The sequence below is a fragment of the Eriocheir sinensis genome, chromosome 60 (genome assembly GCF_024679095.1).
Source record: "Eriocheir sinensis breed Jianghai 21 chromosome 60, ASM2467909v1, whole genome shotgun sequence".
Classification (NCBI taxonomy): Eukaryota; Metazoa; Arthropoda; class Malacostraca; order Decapoda; family Varunidae; genus Eriocheir; species Eriocheir sinensis.
Genome location: NC_066568.1, coordinates 4,090,218 through 4,105,217, shown reverse-complemented (window position 1 = coordinate 4,105,217; position 15,000 = coordinate 4,090,218). Strand labels below are relative to the sequence as shown.

The 15,000-nt window shown below is 41.8% G+C and overlaps 2 protein-coding genes across 4 annotated transcripts in view; one reads left to right on the top strand and one right to left on the bottom strand.

Annotated features, from left to right (window-relative positions):
• Positions 1-15,000, top strand: part of LOC126985792 (uncharacterized) — a 330,694-nt gene that overhangs the window by 271,214 nt on the left and 44,480 nt on the right. The window lies entirely within an intron of this gene.
• LOC126985793 (SCO-spondin-like) overlaps positions 1,945-15,000 on the bottom strand; it is a 24,478-nt gene continuing 11,422 nt past the window's right edge. Inside the window, exons 5-11 of one of the 2 annotated variants that reach the window (XM_050841184.1) lie at positions 12,007-12,162; positions 9,955-10,230; positions 8,682-8,845; positions 7,207-7,417; positions 4,705-4,855; positions 4,286-4,380; positions 1,945-2,817 (exon numbers count right to left, since the gene is read on the bottom strand). In XM_050841184.1, the coding sequence (XP_050697141.1) occupies positions 2,795-2,817; positions 4,286-4,380; positions 4,705-4,855; positions 7,207-7,417; positions 8,682-8,845; positions 9,955-10,230; positions 12,007-12,162 (1,076 nt within the window). In that variant the 3' untranslated portion in view covers positions 1,945-2,794. The remainder of the gene's footprint in view (positions 2,818-4,285; positions 4,381-4,704; positions 4,856-7,206; positions 7,418-8,681; positions 8,846-9,954; positions 10,231-12,006; positions 12,163-15,000) is intronic. The other variant, XM_050841183.1, reaches the window with a different exon arrangement.

The window sequence follows — 15,000 nt, the reverse complement described above, 5'->3', positions numbered from 1 at the left end:
ACCCTTGTTCTTATTAAAACAATCATTTCACTGCTTTTGCTTAAACTACGATAGGGAAAGTTAGATGAGCATAGTGCATATAGGTCAGGTTAGATTAATTTTGTTTAACCCCTCTGCTGCAATTGGCACGGATTTGGCCTTCACTGGTAGCCTGGTAACACACTCCCAGGTCTTTCTCTGCCTCTGTGGTGGATAGTGGAGTGTTTCCCATATGGTATTGGTATGCTGGATATCCCTTCACTGGTAGCCTGGTAACATACACTCCCAGGTCTTTCTCTCCCTTTGTGGAGGATAGTGGAGTGTTTCCCATGTGGTATTGGTGAGCTGGATATCCCTTCACTGGCAGCCTGGTAACATACACTCCCAGGTCTTTCTCTGCCTCTGTGGTGGATAGTCAAGTGTTTCCCATGTGGTATTGGTGTGCTGGATATCCCCTCCCAAGGTGCAGGACTTTACATTTTTCTTCATTGAACTGTAGCAGCCACTTTTTGCTCCACTCCTGTAGCTTGGTGATGTCTTCACAGGGCCGGTGTGACATCCAGGTTACCAGTTTACCCTCCCTAGGTTTCCCCAGGTACCCATTTATCCAATTTATCCGACTGCCCAGGCTGAGACTCAAACCCTGGCCCTCGGATTTGTCGCTAGGCATGTTAACTACTACACCTTGGAGGACACACACACACAAAAAAAAAAAAAAAAATGAGACAAATAATTCCATGTATATTTATTTGTTTATTTTCCTCAACATCAAACCAGTTCCACTCTACATCTACTTAACCAAACCATCACACACACACACACACACACACACGCACACAGACGCTCATAGCACCACTGTCAGTCTGTCTCTCCCTAAGTAATTTTCAGGGAGAGGAAGACTCAAATATATAAAAACAAAACTCATATACAAACAAGATAATTAGATATGCAAATTAAATATACACTGAACCTTAACCCGGTAGCAGTGACGGGCCAAATTTGTGGCTTTACCGTGTAGCAGCGACGGGCCAAATTTGTGGCTTTACCGTGTAGCAGCGACGGGCCAAATTTGTGGCTTTACCGTGTAGCAGCGACGGGCCAAATTTGTGACTTTACCGTATAGCAGCGATGGGCCAAATTTGTGACTTTACCGTATAGCAGCGATGGGCCAAATTTGTGACTTTACCGTATAGCAGCGATGGGCCAAATTTGTGACTTTACCGTATAGCAGCGATGGGCCAAATTTGTGACTTTACCTAGTAGCAGCGATGGGCCAAATTTGTGACTTTACCGTATAGCAGCGACCGGCCAAATTTGTGACTTTACCGTATAGCAGCGATGGGCCAAATTTGTGACTTTACCGTATAGCAGCGATGGGCCAAATTTGTGCCATGATATAAACCCCAAAAAATAGATGATGCATAAACTGATCACAAATGCTTTGATATATATTATGAAATGGTTTGTGTGAGTGATGATTTTTTCTCATATTTCTCGCTTAGAGGGACCATTAAGAAACATGATCCCCGCTGCTACCAGGTTAATTTGTTGTGTTGCAGAGAAGGAAGAAAAAACATGAATGCCCATATTTGTATTGCTAGTGATAATGATGATGATAATAGTAATGATAATAATACCTAATAATTTTTTTTTTTTTTTTTTTTTTTTTTTTTTTTTAAGCACATTTTGTGATCATTATTGTTATTATTATCATTTTTATTATATTTTTTCTTTATCTTTTCCTTGTTTTCTTCTTCTTCTTCTTCTACTTCTTCTTCCTCTTCTTTGACCTCTGTTATTACTATTATTATTATTATTATTATTTTTATTATTATTATTATTATTATTATTATTATTATTATTATAACTATTATTATGCTGATTAGTCTTCCTTTATTTATTTTTGCACATTCTCTTTAATTAATTGGTCTTTGCATTCATTTGGAAAGACAAGTTTTATTATAATGAACAAAAATAGTGAATAATAATAATAATAATAATAATAGCAATAATATTCAGTGATAACAATATTGTCCATTCACTCAAAACACTATTAGCCTAGAATTTAACATATATTTACACACACACACACACACACCACAAAAGACTTTCCCTATAATAAAAACAAACAAAAACCTACTTAATCTAAACCTCTTAAAATAATCTGCAAAGGAAGGGAGGAAGAGAAAAATGGGAAGAGGGAAAAAGGGAAGAAGAAGAGAGAGGAAGAGAGAAGAAGGGAGAAGGAAAAGGGGGGAACAAGGAAAGGAGAAGGGAGCAAAAGAGGGAGAGGGAGAAAGAGAGAAGAAAAGAGAGGAAGGGAGAAGGATAAGGTGGAATATGAGGGGGAAACAAGGAAGGGAGCGAAAGAGGGAAGAGGGGAGGAGAAAATGGAATAGGGAAGGAAAAGTGGATAAATGATGAAAAAGAGGAAGAAAAGAGGGATAAAGGGGAGAGAAAGATGGAAGGAAAACAGATAAAGGAAGGAAGAAGGGAAAAAAGGAAAAGAAAGAGGAAAAAAGAGGAAGATGGAGAAAGAGAGACAAAAGAAAAAGAAAAGAGGAATAAAGAGGAAGAGAAAAAAGAAAGAAGGGAAAGGAGAAGTAGGAAAATAGATAAATGGGAAAAAAGAGGAAAACAAAAAGAAGAGAGAGACAAGAGAGAAAGAAAAGAGGAAGAGAAAGAAAGAAAGAAAACAGAAAAGAAAAAAAAAGAAAGGAAAGAGAAATGGTGAAAGTCAGAACAGGAATATGGAAGTGGATGTCAGCTCTCCTCCTCCTCCTCCTCCTCCTCCTCCTCCTTTTCCTCCGTGGCCTCAGGAAGGGGACGGAGCACAACCTGTAAAGAGGAGAAGCATGGGGATTAGGGTATGTTGTTCTGAGCGCATTGTGTAAGCCTAATCCTCCTGTGTGTTGGGTAAAGGGAATCCGATACTATGTGAAGGAGATCAAGGAGAGGATAAAGGATTGAGAGAGAGAGAGAGGATAAAGGAGCGAGACCAAGCAATCGAGTGAGAGAGAGAGAGAGAGAGAGAGAGAGAGAGAGAGAGAGATTCACACACACACACACACACACACACACACACCAAAAATATGAAAAAAAAAAAAAGAGGAAAAATAAATTGATGAGGAGGAAAATAGGAAGGAGAAAAATTGTCATGGATCATAAAAGTGAGAAAAAAAGAAAAGATAAAGAAAATAAGTTAAAGAAAAAAAGGAAAACAACACAAGGAAAATAATATGTAGGGAGGAAGAAGAAAAAAAAGGATGAAATAAATAACCCCAAAAAATTAAGTAGAGAGAGAGAGAGAGAGAGAGAGAGAGAGAGAGAGAGAGACTTAAGATAGCTTTTTAATCATTAGGTTCAAGTGTTTATAAATTCTTGCCTTCCCTTCCTCCCCTTCTTCCCCTTCCTCCCCTTCCTCTTCCTCCTTTCTCCCCTCTCTTCCTCCCACCTGTTGATTATATGTTTCCTCCTTCCCTTCTTCTTTTCTCTCTCCTTCCCTTCCTCCCTTTCTTCCTTCCTCCCCTTCTTCTCTTCCCTTCCTTTCTCCTCTCTTTCTCCCCTCCCTCCCTCCCACTTGTTGTTTATACCTTTCCTCTCTTTCTTTTCCCTCCTTCTCTTCTCTCTCCTACCCTTCCTTCCCTTTCTTCCTTTCTTCCTTCTTCTTCCTGCTTTCTTTTCTTTCTCTTCTCCTTTCTATGGTTTGTTTTTTATCTTTTCCTTTATTTTCATTCTATTGCCATTTACTCTTTACTCTTTTTCTGCCTTTTTTTTCTTTCTTCCTTACTTCATCCCTTTTTCTTCCTTTCTTGCTATCCTTCCTTCTCTCAACTCCTTCCTTCCATTCTTTCTTCCTTTCTTTCATTCTCTTTTCACTTCCTTTTCTTCCGTTTCTCCTTTCCTTCCTTCCTTCCTTCCTTCCTTCTTTGCTTCCTGTCCTTCCTCCTCTTCTTCAGTTTCCATCATGTCCATTCTTCCTTCCTCTCCTCCTTTCTTCCATTCTTTTCTGTCTCTCCTTTTCTTCTTTTCCTCAATATCAACTGGTTTTCCATTTTCTCTTCCTTCCTTCCTTCCTTCCTTCTTTCCTTTCTTCCTTTCATTTCCTTCCCTTCTTTCCTTCCTTCCTTTCTTCCTTCCTTCCTTCCTGTCTTCCTTCCTCCTGTTCTTTCTTCCATCTCATTTTTTAATCATGTTAGCTTAAAGGATTAAAAGAACTCAACAAGAATTACCGTCTGAGCTTAAAACACACACACACACACACACACACACACACACACACACACACACACACACACACACTTACCGCACACATTACACTGCGCCTCGTCGGAATTGTCGCCGCATCCATCCTTGCCCGAGCAGAGGATAGCGGTCGATCTACACCTTCCGTTTCTACACCTGTGGGGGCGAGAGAGAGAGAGAGAGGATGATTAGTGACAGGTGTGGGGTGTAGGTGTAGAGGGGACAGATGATAAAAGTTAAAGGAGAGGAAGGAGAGGAAACAAAGAAGGAAGAAAGAGGAAGGAAGAGAAAGAAAGGCAGGAATGGAGAAAAGGAAGTGAAAAGGGAATGAAAGAAAGGAAGAAAGGAGTTGAGAGAAGGAAGGATAGTAAGAAAGGAAGAGAAAGGGGAATAGTAAGGAAGAAAGAAAGCAAAAAGCACACACACACACACACACACACACACACACACACACACACACACACACACACACACACACACCTGAAGGGGCAGTACGGAGCAGTGATGGAGCCCTGGACACACGCCTTCTCATCCTCATCACTGCCGTCACTGCAACTTGGCGTGGCATTGCAGAACACGAACCCCGGAAGACACCGCCCGTCACCACAGCGGAAGGTGGACACGGGGCAGTCTGAGGGGGGAGGGAGAGAGAGTTGAGGGTAGCGGACAGATTAGTTAGTTGACAGGTTTTGGGTTGGCACTCTGAGGTCAAGGAGTGATTGAGATAGACATTGATTAAGAGGTTTTGGCACTGGGCACTGTGTCGTATTCTCTGAGGTCAAAGGTTAAGGTAGACAGGTAGATTGACAGGTAGAAGGATGGAAGAAAAAAGTTGATAATTGGACAGGTATAATGAAGTTCAGAAAGGTGTAGAAAGTGAAAGGAAAATAACAGGAATGAAAAGTAAGGATTGGACAGATATAGAAAGTGAAAGGAAAATAACAGGAGGGAAAAGTAAGGATTGGACAGATATAGAAAGTGAAAGGAAAGTAACAGGAGGGAAAAGTAAGGATTGGACAGATATAGAAAGTGAAAGGAGAGTAACAGGAAGGAAAAGTAAGGATTGGACAGATATAGAAAGTGAAAGGAAAATAACAGGAGGGAAAAGTAAGGATTGGACAGATATAGAAAGTGAAAGGAGAGTAACAGGAAGGAAAAGTAAGGATTGGACAGATATAGAAAGTGAAAGGAAAATAACAGGAGGGAAAAGTAAGGATTGGACAGATATAGAAAGTGAAAGGAAAGTAACAGGAAGGAAAAGTAAGGATTGGACAGATATAGAAAGGAAAAGTAAGGATTGGACAGATATAGAAAGTGAAAGGAGAGTAACAGGAAGGAAAAGTAAGGATTGGACAGATATAGAAAGTGAAAGGAGAGTAACAGGAAGGAAAAGTAAGGATTGGACAGATATAGAAAGTGAAAGGAGAGTAACAGGAAGGAAAAGTAAGGATTGGACAGATATATAAATTTAAAGTATAGAAAAATGAAGGAAAAGTAAGTATTGGAAAGATATATAAAGTGAAAGGAAAGTAACAGGAATGAAAAGTAAGATTGGACAGATATAGAAAGTGAAAGGAGAGTAACAGGAAGGAAAAGTGTAACAGGAAGGAAAAGTAAGATTGGACAGATATAGAAAGTGAAAGGAGAGTAACAGGAAGGAAAGTAAGGATTGGACAGATATAGAAAGTGAAAGCAGGAAGGAAAAGTAAGGATTGGACAGATATAGAAAGTGAAAGGAGAGTAACAGGAAGGAAAAGTAAGGATTGGACAGATATAGAAAGTGAAAGGAGAGTAACAGGAAGGAAAAGTAAGGATTGGACAGATATAGAAAGTGAAAGGAAAGTAAGGATTGGACAGATATAGAAAGTGAAAGGAGAGTAACAGGAAGGAAAAGTAAGGATTGGACAGATATAGAAAGTGAAAGGAAAGTAACAGGAGGGAAAAGTAAGGATTGGACAGGTATGGTAAAGATTAGAAAGGTGTAGAAAGTGAAAGGAAAGTAACAGGAAGGGAAAGTAAGGATTGGACAGGGAAAGTAAAGATTAGAAAGGTGTAGAAAGTGAAAGGAAAGTAACAGGAAGGGAAAACTAAGGGAAGGGAAAAAAGTGAGTAGAGGAAATGAAAGGGAAGAGAAAGGAAAGGTTGCAATTTTGTAGTTTCGTAAGGACTGTAATAATAATAACAATGATAACAATAATCTTCCAGTACGAGGATTATAGGTTATGTGTTTGAAGGATTAACACCACAAAGGAGGATTAAGAGCCATATTGTACCTTCCCTCCCCTTCCCCTTCCCTTCCTTTTAATTTCCTTCCCTTCCTTTTCATTTTCTTCCCTTCCTTTTCATTTCCTTCCCTTCCTTTTCATTTCCTTCCCTTCCTTTTCATTTTCTCCTTCCCTTCCTCTACCTTCCCTTCCCTTCCCTTCCTTCCTTTCCTTCCCTTCCTTCCTCCTTCCCTTCCTTCCTTCCCTTCCCCTTCCCTCCCTTCCTTCCTTTCCTTCCCTTCCTTCCTTCCCTTTCCTTCCCTTCCCTTCCCTTTCCTCCACCACCCCATCCCTTCCCTTCCTCTCCCATCACCCCATAACTCCCCTTCCCTCCCCTCTAAACCCCTTCCTCTTATTTTCCCCATCCCTCTTTCTTCCCCTTTCCTCTGTTCAACCCCTTCCTTTCCCCATCCCTTTCCTCCTCTTCCTCACCCTTCCCATCCTTCCCCCTTCCTTCCCTCCCCAACCCACCTCTCCCTGTGTTTGCCTCACACACCCATTCCTACCCAGTCCTCCCCTTCCCTTCCCTTTCTTCCCTTCCTCCCCCACCTCCCACACACCCATTCCCTACCCATTCCTGTCCTTCCCTTCCCCTTTCCTCCCCTCTGTCACACACACCTTACCCCCCCTTCCCTCCCCTTCCCTCCCACCCCTTCTTTATTTCCCTTCTAAACCCCTTCCCTATCCCACCCTATCCTCCCCATCACCCCACACTCACCTCCCTCGCACCTGTCCTCATCGGAGCCATCGGGACAGTCCACCTTCCCATCACACACCTGCCCCCGGGATACACATGTGCCGTCCCTGCAGGTGTGGGCTAACGAGGGACACCTGTGGGGCCGGCAGGTGTCCTCGTCTGACCCGTCCTCACAGTGCCGCTCGCCGTCGCAGAGGAAATGCCAGCTGATGCAACGGCCGGAGGAGTGGCACTGGGGGTGGAGGGGAGGGGGGGTTAGGGGTGGTGGTGGGGGAGGGGTGGTGGTGGTGAGGGGAGAGAAATGGTGATGAAAAGGGAGGTAGGAAGGAAGGGAAGGGAAGGGAAGGGTAAGGTAGTGTAGGGAAGGGAAGAGAAAGGAAAGGAAGGGAAGGGAAGGGAAGGGAAGGGTAAGGAAGTGTAGGGAAGGGAAGAGAAAGGAAAGGAAGGGAAGGGAAGGGTCGGGTAGTGTAGGGAAGAGAAGGGAAGAGAAGAGAAAGGAAAGGAAGGGAAGGGAAAGGAAAGGAAAGGGAAGGGAAGGAAAAGGAAGGGAAGGGACAGAAAGGTAGTTAGGTAGGCAAGAAGGAAAGAAGGAAGGTAGGGAAGGAGGAAGAAATGAAGGAAGTATAAACAGGTTAATATTTGATGAAGAGAAAGAAAGAAAGAAGGAAGGAGGAGGAGGAGGAAGAAGTATTAGTGAATAAGAAGATGAGGAGGAGGAATAAGAAGAAATATTGATAGATGGAGAAATAGAGGAGGAGGAGGAAGAGGAGGAAGAAGTATTGATAAATGAGAAGAAGAGGAAGAGGAGAAGGAAGAAGTATTAATAGAGGAAGAGGAGGAGGAGGAGGAGGAGGAGGAAGTATTAATGAACAAGAAGAGGAGGAAGAAGGAAGAAGGAAGGAAGAAAGGAAGGAAAGAAGGAATGAAAACAATAAATACAAGAATGAAAATAAAGATAATAATTAGAATAAAGAAAAAAAGAAAGATAAAAAAAAGATAAAAGAGGAAGAAGATAATTAGAGAGAAAATGGATTAGGTCAAGAGAGGGAGAAAGGAGAGAGGATGAAAGAGAAGAAGAGGAAGGAGGAGGAGGAGGAGGAGGAGGGAAGTTATTAAAAGAGGGGAAGAGGGTCCATCAAGAAGAGGGGAAGAGAGGGAGAGAAAGGGGAGGAAAAAATCACTAGGGAGGAAGAGAGAGGGAGGAAAGGAGAGAAGGGAGAGAAGAAAATACACAGTGGAGGTAAATATCAGAGGGAACGTGGAGATAATTCGAGAGAGAGAGAGAGAGAGAGAGAGAGAGAGAGAGAGAGAGAGATATTTACACTCAATAACAATAAAAAAAACAGACTAAGAAATGGGTCAACACACACACACACACACACACACACACACACACACACACACACACACACACGAGAGATTTACACTAACACAAAAAAATAACAATAAAAAAACAGATTAAGAAACGGTAAACACACACACACACACACACACACCTGGAAAGTCTTGGGGTGGCATCCGTTTTTCTTGGCGGAGCAGGTGGGTGTGTCGTGCAGGCAGTGGCACACACCCGCCAGGCACTGGGTGAAGGGGTCACTGGCGCGGCACTGGGTGGAGGACTCGCAGCGCTGACCCAAGGACACGGGGGTCACGCCGGCGTCTGGGGGGGAAGGAAGTATGTTTTGTTGGTAGGATGGTAGGGCACAAGGATCTGAATAGGATGTTACTTATAGTGTGTTCTGTAGGGTGATGTAGGATATGTGTAGGATATTCAAGTGTGTTCTGTAGGGTGGTAGGATGTGTGTGGGATGTGTTCAGGATATTGCGTATAATGTATTCTGTGCCATAATTTCTGCATGAACCTCCATCAACCATTAACTGTTTGGATTCATACACATTCATTGAGCCAAATCCTTAATGAGTGAATGTTTTCCTCGGTAACTTGCAATATTGTCTCCGTAATTATGCCCGGAAGACTAATGGGCCTGTAATTACTAAGTGTGTTTCTATCACTTTTAACCCCTTGACTGCGGGTTTCCTACCAGAAGACATCACCAAGCTACAGGAATGGAACAAAAAGTGGCTGCTACAATTCAATGAAGAAAAATGTAAAGCCATGCACCTCGTGAGGGGATATCCAGCACACCAATACCACATGGGAAACACTCCACTATCCACCACAGAGGCAGAGAAAGACCTGGGAGTGTATGTTACCAGGCTACCAGTGAAGGGATATCCAGCACACCAATACCACATGGGAAACACTCCACTATCCACCACAGAGGCAGAGAAAGACCTGGGAGTGTATGTTACCAGGCTACCAGTGAAGGGATATCAGGCACACCAATACCACATGGGAAACACTCCACTATCCACCACAAAGGCAGAGAAAGACCTGGGAGTGTATGTTACCGGGCTACCAGTGAAGGGATATCCAGCATACCAATACCACATGGGAAACACTCCACTATCCACCACAGAGGCAGAGACAGACCTGGGAGTGTATGTTACCAGGCTACCAGTGAAGGGATATCCAGCACACCAATACCACATGGGAAACACTCCACTATCCACCACAGAGGCAGAGAAAGACCTGGGAGTGTATGTTACCAGGCTACCAGTGAAGGCCAAATCCGTGCCAATCGCAGCAGACGGGTTAAGGATTTGAGTCTATCCGCTGGCATAGATATCGACAACACCATCAGTAGTTATAAATTTGGGCAAGTTATGAATCTGAATAGGTACGGAACCTCAACAGTTAAACCTCACCTTTCAAGACCGGGATGCACCTGGTCCTGTTCTCAGCCTCCAGGTGTCCGGGGGGGCATGCACACACCGCCAGGGGTACTCCAAAGGGACGCTGGGGGATGCCGGGAATGCCTGTGATGCTGCGGGGGGCTGAGGGGGGCGGGGGTGGCGGGGAGGGGGCGCGGCGGTGGGTGAAGGCGCTGTTCTGGGTCTGCTGTTCAGGGTCCTGGATGACACAGATGGAGCCTGGGATGTGTTTGGAGCACTGGGCCGAGGTGCCGCAGGGTGATCCAAGGGCTGCAGGGGGGAGAAGGGTGTTAAGGAAGGGTGATTTTAGGGTGATAGATTAAGAATGCAAGGTAAAAAAGGGTGCTGAGTTATGAAGGGTGAGGTACAGAGTAAGAATGGAAGATGAAAAAAGGTGTTGATGAGAGTTATGGAGGGCAGGTTTGGTTAGGTTAGGTTAGGTTAGGTTAGGTCAGGTTTGGCTAGGTTAGGTTAGGTTAGGTTAAGTTTAGGTTAGGTTAGGTTAGGTTAGGTTAAGTTTAGGTTAGGTTAGGTTAGGTTAGGTTAGGTTAGGTTAGGTTAGGTTAGGTTAAGTTTAGGTTAGGTTAAGTTTAGGTTAGGTTAGGTTAAGTTTAGGTTAGGTTAAGTTTAGGTTAGGTTAAGTTTAGGTTAGGTTAGGTTAGGTTAGGTTAGGTTAAGTTTAGGTTAGGTTAGGTTAAGTTTAGGTTAGGTTAAGTTAGGTTAGGTTAGGTTTAGGGTATCCTCAAACACATGATAGCCAGCACCTTTTGGTATAAATCAACAAAGAATAACCTCACTTTGTTGTATAGAAAGTCCCATTATTAAGTAAGTATTAGGATGAGAAAAAGGTGAAATACTGTTGAGGGTGATTAGTGAAGGGTGTTACAGAGAAAGGCAAAATAGGATGTAATTAGCAGGTTTTACAGGTGAGATACAGATAGAGAGTGATTAATTAAGGATGTTACAAAGGTGAAATGGGTGTTAATTAAGAGATATTACAGGTGAGATACAGATAGAGAGTGATTAATTAAAGGTGTTACAAAGGTGAAATAGGGTGTTAATTAAGAGGTATTACAGGTGAGATACAGAGAGAGAGTGATTAATTAAGGGTGTTACAAAGGTGAAGGGTGTTAATTAAGAGGTATTACAGGTGAGATACAGAGAGAGAGTGATTAATTAAGGATGTTACAAAGGTGAAATAGGGTGTTAATTAGCAGGTATTACAGGTGAGATACAGATAGAGAGTGATTAATTAAGGATGTTACAAAGGTGAAATAGGGTGTTAATTAAGAGGTATTACAGGTGAGATACAGGGAGAGTGATTAATTAAGGATGTTACAAATGTGAAGGGTGTTAATTAAGAGGTATTACAGGTGAGATACAGATAGAGAGTGATTAATTAAGGGTGTTACAAAGGTGAAGGGTGTTAATTAAGAGGTATTACAGGTGAGATACAGAGGGAGGGTGATCAATTAAGGGTGTTACAGACAGAAAGGCAAAATTGGGTGTAATTAGGAGTTATTTAAAGTAAGATACAGAGACATATAGAAAGAGACAGAGAAAGGGGAGACTTAGACACTCATTCAGACCAAAAAAAATGTAAATATATAAAAAAAGAGGAAACTTGCTTAACTAATTCATGAAAAAAAAATTGTACTTAACATAACAACACAAAATTAGAGAAAATATCATCGCCAACAAATTATGGCAGTGATTAGCGGGCTTTTTTTCTCATTATTTATTTATTTACTTATTTATTTTACTTTATTTTTTCTTTCTTCTATTTTTTTCACTTATTTTATGTTATTTTCCTATTTATTTTATTTATCTATTTATTTATCATATATTTTTTCCCCCTTGAACTGCTTCCTTCACTATAAAAAAAATACAAGCCTTACGGTATCTGAGGGGTCCGCACGGCACTGATTTATTTTTCTATCTATTTTATTTATCTATTATCTTATTTATCTATTTATTTATTTATTTATTTATTATTTTTCCCCTTGATCTGCTTCCTTCACTATAAAAAAAAAGTACAAGCCCTACGGTATCGGAGGGGGCCGCACGTTCCGCCGGTCCTGGGCAGCTCCGGCGGGCAGGCACAGCGACCTAGCACCCGTGGCACCGTATAGGCACAGAACGAGCCGCGCGTGGCGATGTGGCACTGCTCGTGGTTTCGGCACATGGCACCCACCTTCGCGCCTGTATAGGAAAACGGAAGGAAAAGGGGGGAACTGTTTTAGAGTGTTATATATAGGCCTACTTAAAAACACAGACCTTTTTTTTTTTTCTTGAGTCACCCCTGTGCTGTAAAAAATACCATTATCATTTGGTATGTTATCAATACCTTCTTATTTTTCTTACCTGGTACGCGTCTGTGCTGTAAAAATATCATTACCATTGCCAAATAGCAACGAATACAGACTTCGTTTTCTTGTTTCACACACAGCTTTGCTGTAAAAAATACCATTACGTCACAACCTTCTGGATGCTGCAAATGATAATGTGAGTAAACTGTGCAGTAAAAAATACCATGTTATTCTGCCTATATACTAAAAACACAGCTGTGCAATTACGGAATTAGCAGTAAACTATGTGGATCCAGGTACGGGAGCTCATACTCAAGGTAAAGAAAGACTGTGGCTCGACGCGAAGACCGAAATTATGAAAACCATCCGCGGCGCCCCAAGACACCTACTGCAGGCGCATTTGGACGAGTGCTCCTTTGCTGTAAAAAAAATACTATTATCATTCTGCCTATATACTAAAAATACATTCCTTTTTTCCTTGAGTTACCCCTTTGCTGTAAAAAAATACCATTATCATTGTGCCCAGCTATCTAATTTACTCACTACTATCAATCTACCACATTCGCGCCTGTATAGGGAAAAAGGGAGGAAAAGGGGGAACTGTCTTAAGAGTGTTATATATACTTGAAAATACAGACTTCGTTTCTTCCTTGTCTCCCCTTTGCTGTAAAAAATACCATTATCATTTGCCGAATAATTTGCTCACTATCAATACTACCTACTGGAAGGTAGATAGGAAAAAAGGAAAGGGAGATAACGAGTTACCAAAACAACAGAAATACCATTATCACTGCCTAGCTATCTGATTGATTGATAGTTTATTGTTGCAGGTATATCTAATTTACCCTCACTATTAATCTACATCACCATCTATTCATCACACTATCTATATCACTCACCACTAGCCGTATGAAACAGTGTAATGAGAAGGATTAAAATGGATACAGAGAGATGAAGGTGAAATAGGGACAGTGTTATTTGAAACGAGAAATAGGGCGAATTACTTAGCATAGATGTAGTAACAATTATATACCTTCGCATTCCCGGTGTTGGATACGAAGCGCAAATTAGGGATTACGTTATTATTAGGGCGATTCGAAGGCTATTATGGTACGGTAAAGAGGATCAGGCTAGCTTTGTGGGATTCAACTCTCTATAACAGGACTGAATGCTTCTAAAGGATAAACAAAAGGATTGAATAGTGCTGAAAGGTGGATTTGGTGTTCGTACTGTGAGGTAGAGGTGTGTGTGTGTGTGTGTGTGTGTGTTATCTCTCTCTCTCTCTCTCTCTCTCTCTCTCTCTCTCTCTCTCTCTCTCTCTCTCTCTCTCTCTCTCTCTCTCTCTCTCTCTCTCTCTCTCGTCCCTTTAAAGCACGTGGAATTCTTTTTGGTTGACAGCTGAGTCACGGAGGAGGAAGAGGAGGAGGAGGAGGAAGAGGAGAAGGAGGAGGAGGAGGAGGAGGTAAGAATCAACAGTGAGGTCAAACACTCCTTCTCCTGTTAGTCTTTCCTCCTCCTCCTCCTCCTCCTCCTGTTGTTCTTCCTCTTCCTTCTCCACAGTGTTCTTCCTCCTCTTCCCTGTTACTCGTTCTCTCCTCTTTCTCTTCTTTTTGTCCTTTGTTTCCTCTTGTTTCGTTTTCCTCTTTTTTTCTCTCCCATTTCTCTTTTTCCTTGGTCTTTCCTCTTGATATTCTACTTTTTCCCGTTTTCTTTCCCTTTTTCCTTATTCCCCATTTTCCTTTTTCCTTTTCGTCTTTTATTTTTATTCTTATTCTCTGTTTCCTGTTTCTCTTTCTCTTATCTCTCATTTTCCTTCTCGTTATTTTTCTCCTTCTTTCTCTTCCCTCTTCTCTCTCTCTCTCTCTCTCTCTCTCTCTCTCTCTCTCTCTCTCTCTCTCTCTCTCTCTCTCTCTCTCATGGCAGTGTATTCCAGGAGAGAGAGAGAGAGAGAGAGAGAGAGAATGATGATGATGATGATTTTTACTTCTTACTATTCACCCTCTTCTCCTCCTCCTCCTCCTCCTCTTCCTGTACCCACCACACCCTTCCTCTTCCTCACCCTTCCTTCCCCTTACCTCAAGCAAATATTACACACACACACACACACACACACACACACACACACACACACACACACACACACACACACACACACACTGTCTATCACTATATCAGTATTTATCTAGATCTCTTTATCACTATATTTTGCTATCAGTATGTTCGTATCTTAATATCAATCAATCAATGTGTTTCTGTTTTTATATCAATCTATCTATGTATCACGAGCTATATCTATCTATCACTTTATCACTAAATATCTTCGTATCTTTCTATCAATCTTTCAGTTTCTATTTTCGTATCAGTCTCAGTCTATTTCTATCTGTCTATCAATCTACCTACCAATCTATGTAAATCTATGTAAATCTCTCTCCCCTCGTATTAATCTGTATTTATCTGTATCTATCTACCAATCTATGTAAATCTATGTAAATCTCTCTCTCCCCCTCATAACAATCTCAGTCTATTTCTATTTTCCAATCAATCTACTTACCAATCTATGTAAGCCTATGTAAATCTCCTGTAGTAACCCTCTAACTCTTCCCGTTTTCTCCACCTACAATTCTTCAGTCTACCCTTTAATTAACCTAACCACGTCCGCTTTCTCTTCTCCCACTCAGCACACACTATTCCATTTCCTTACCTCAACACATTTCCAAAACATTTCCTTCTA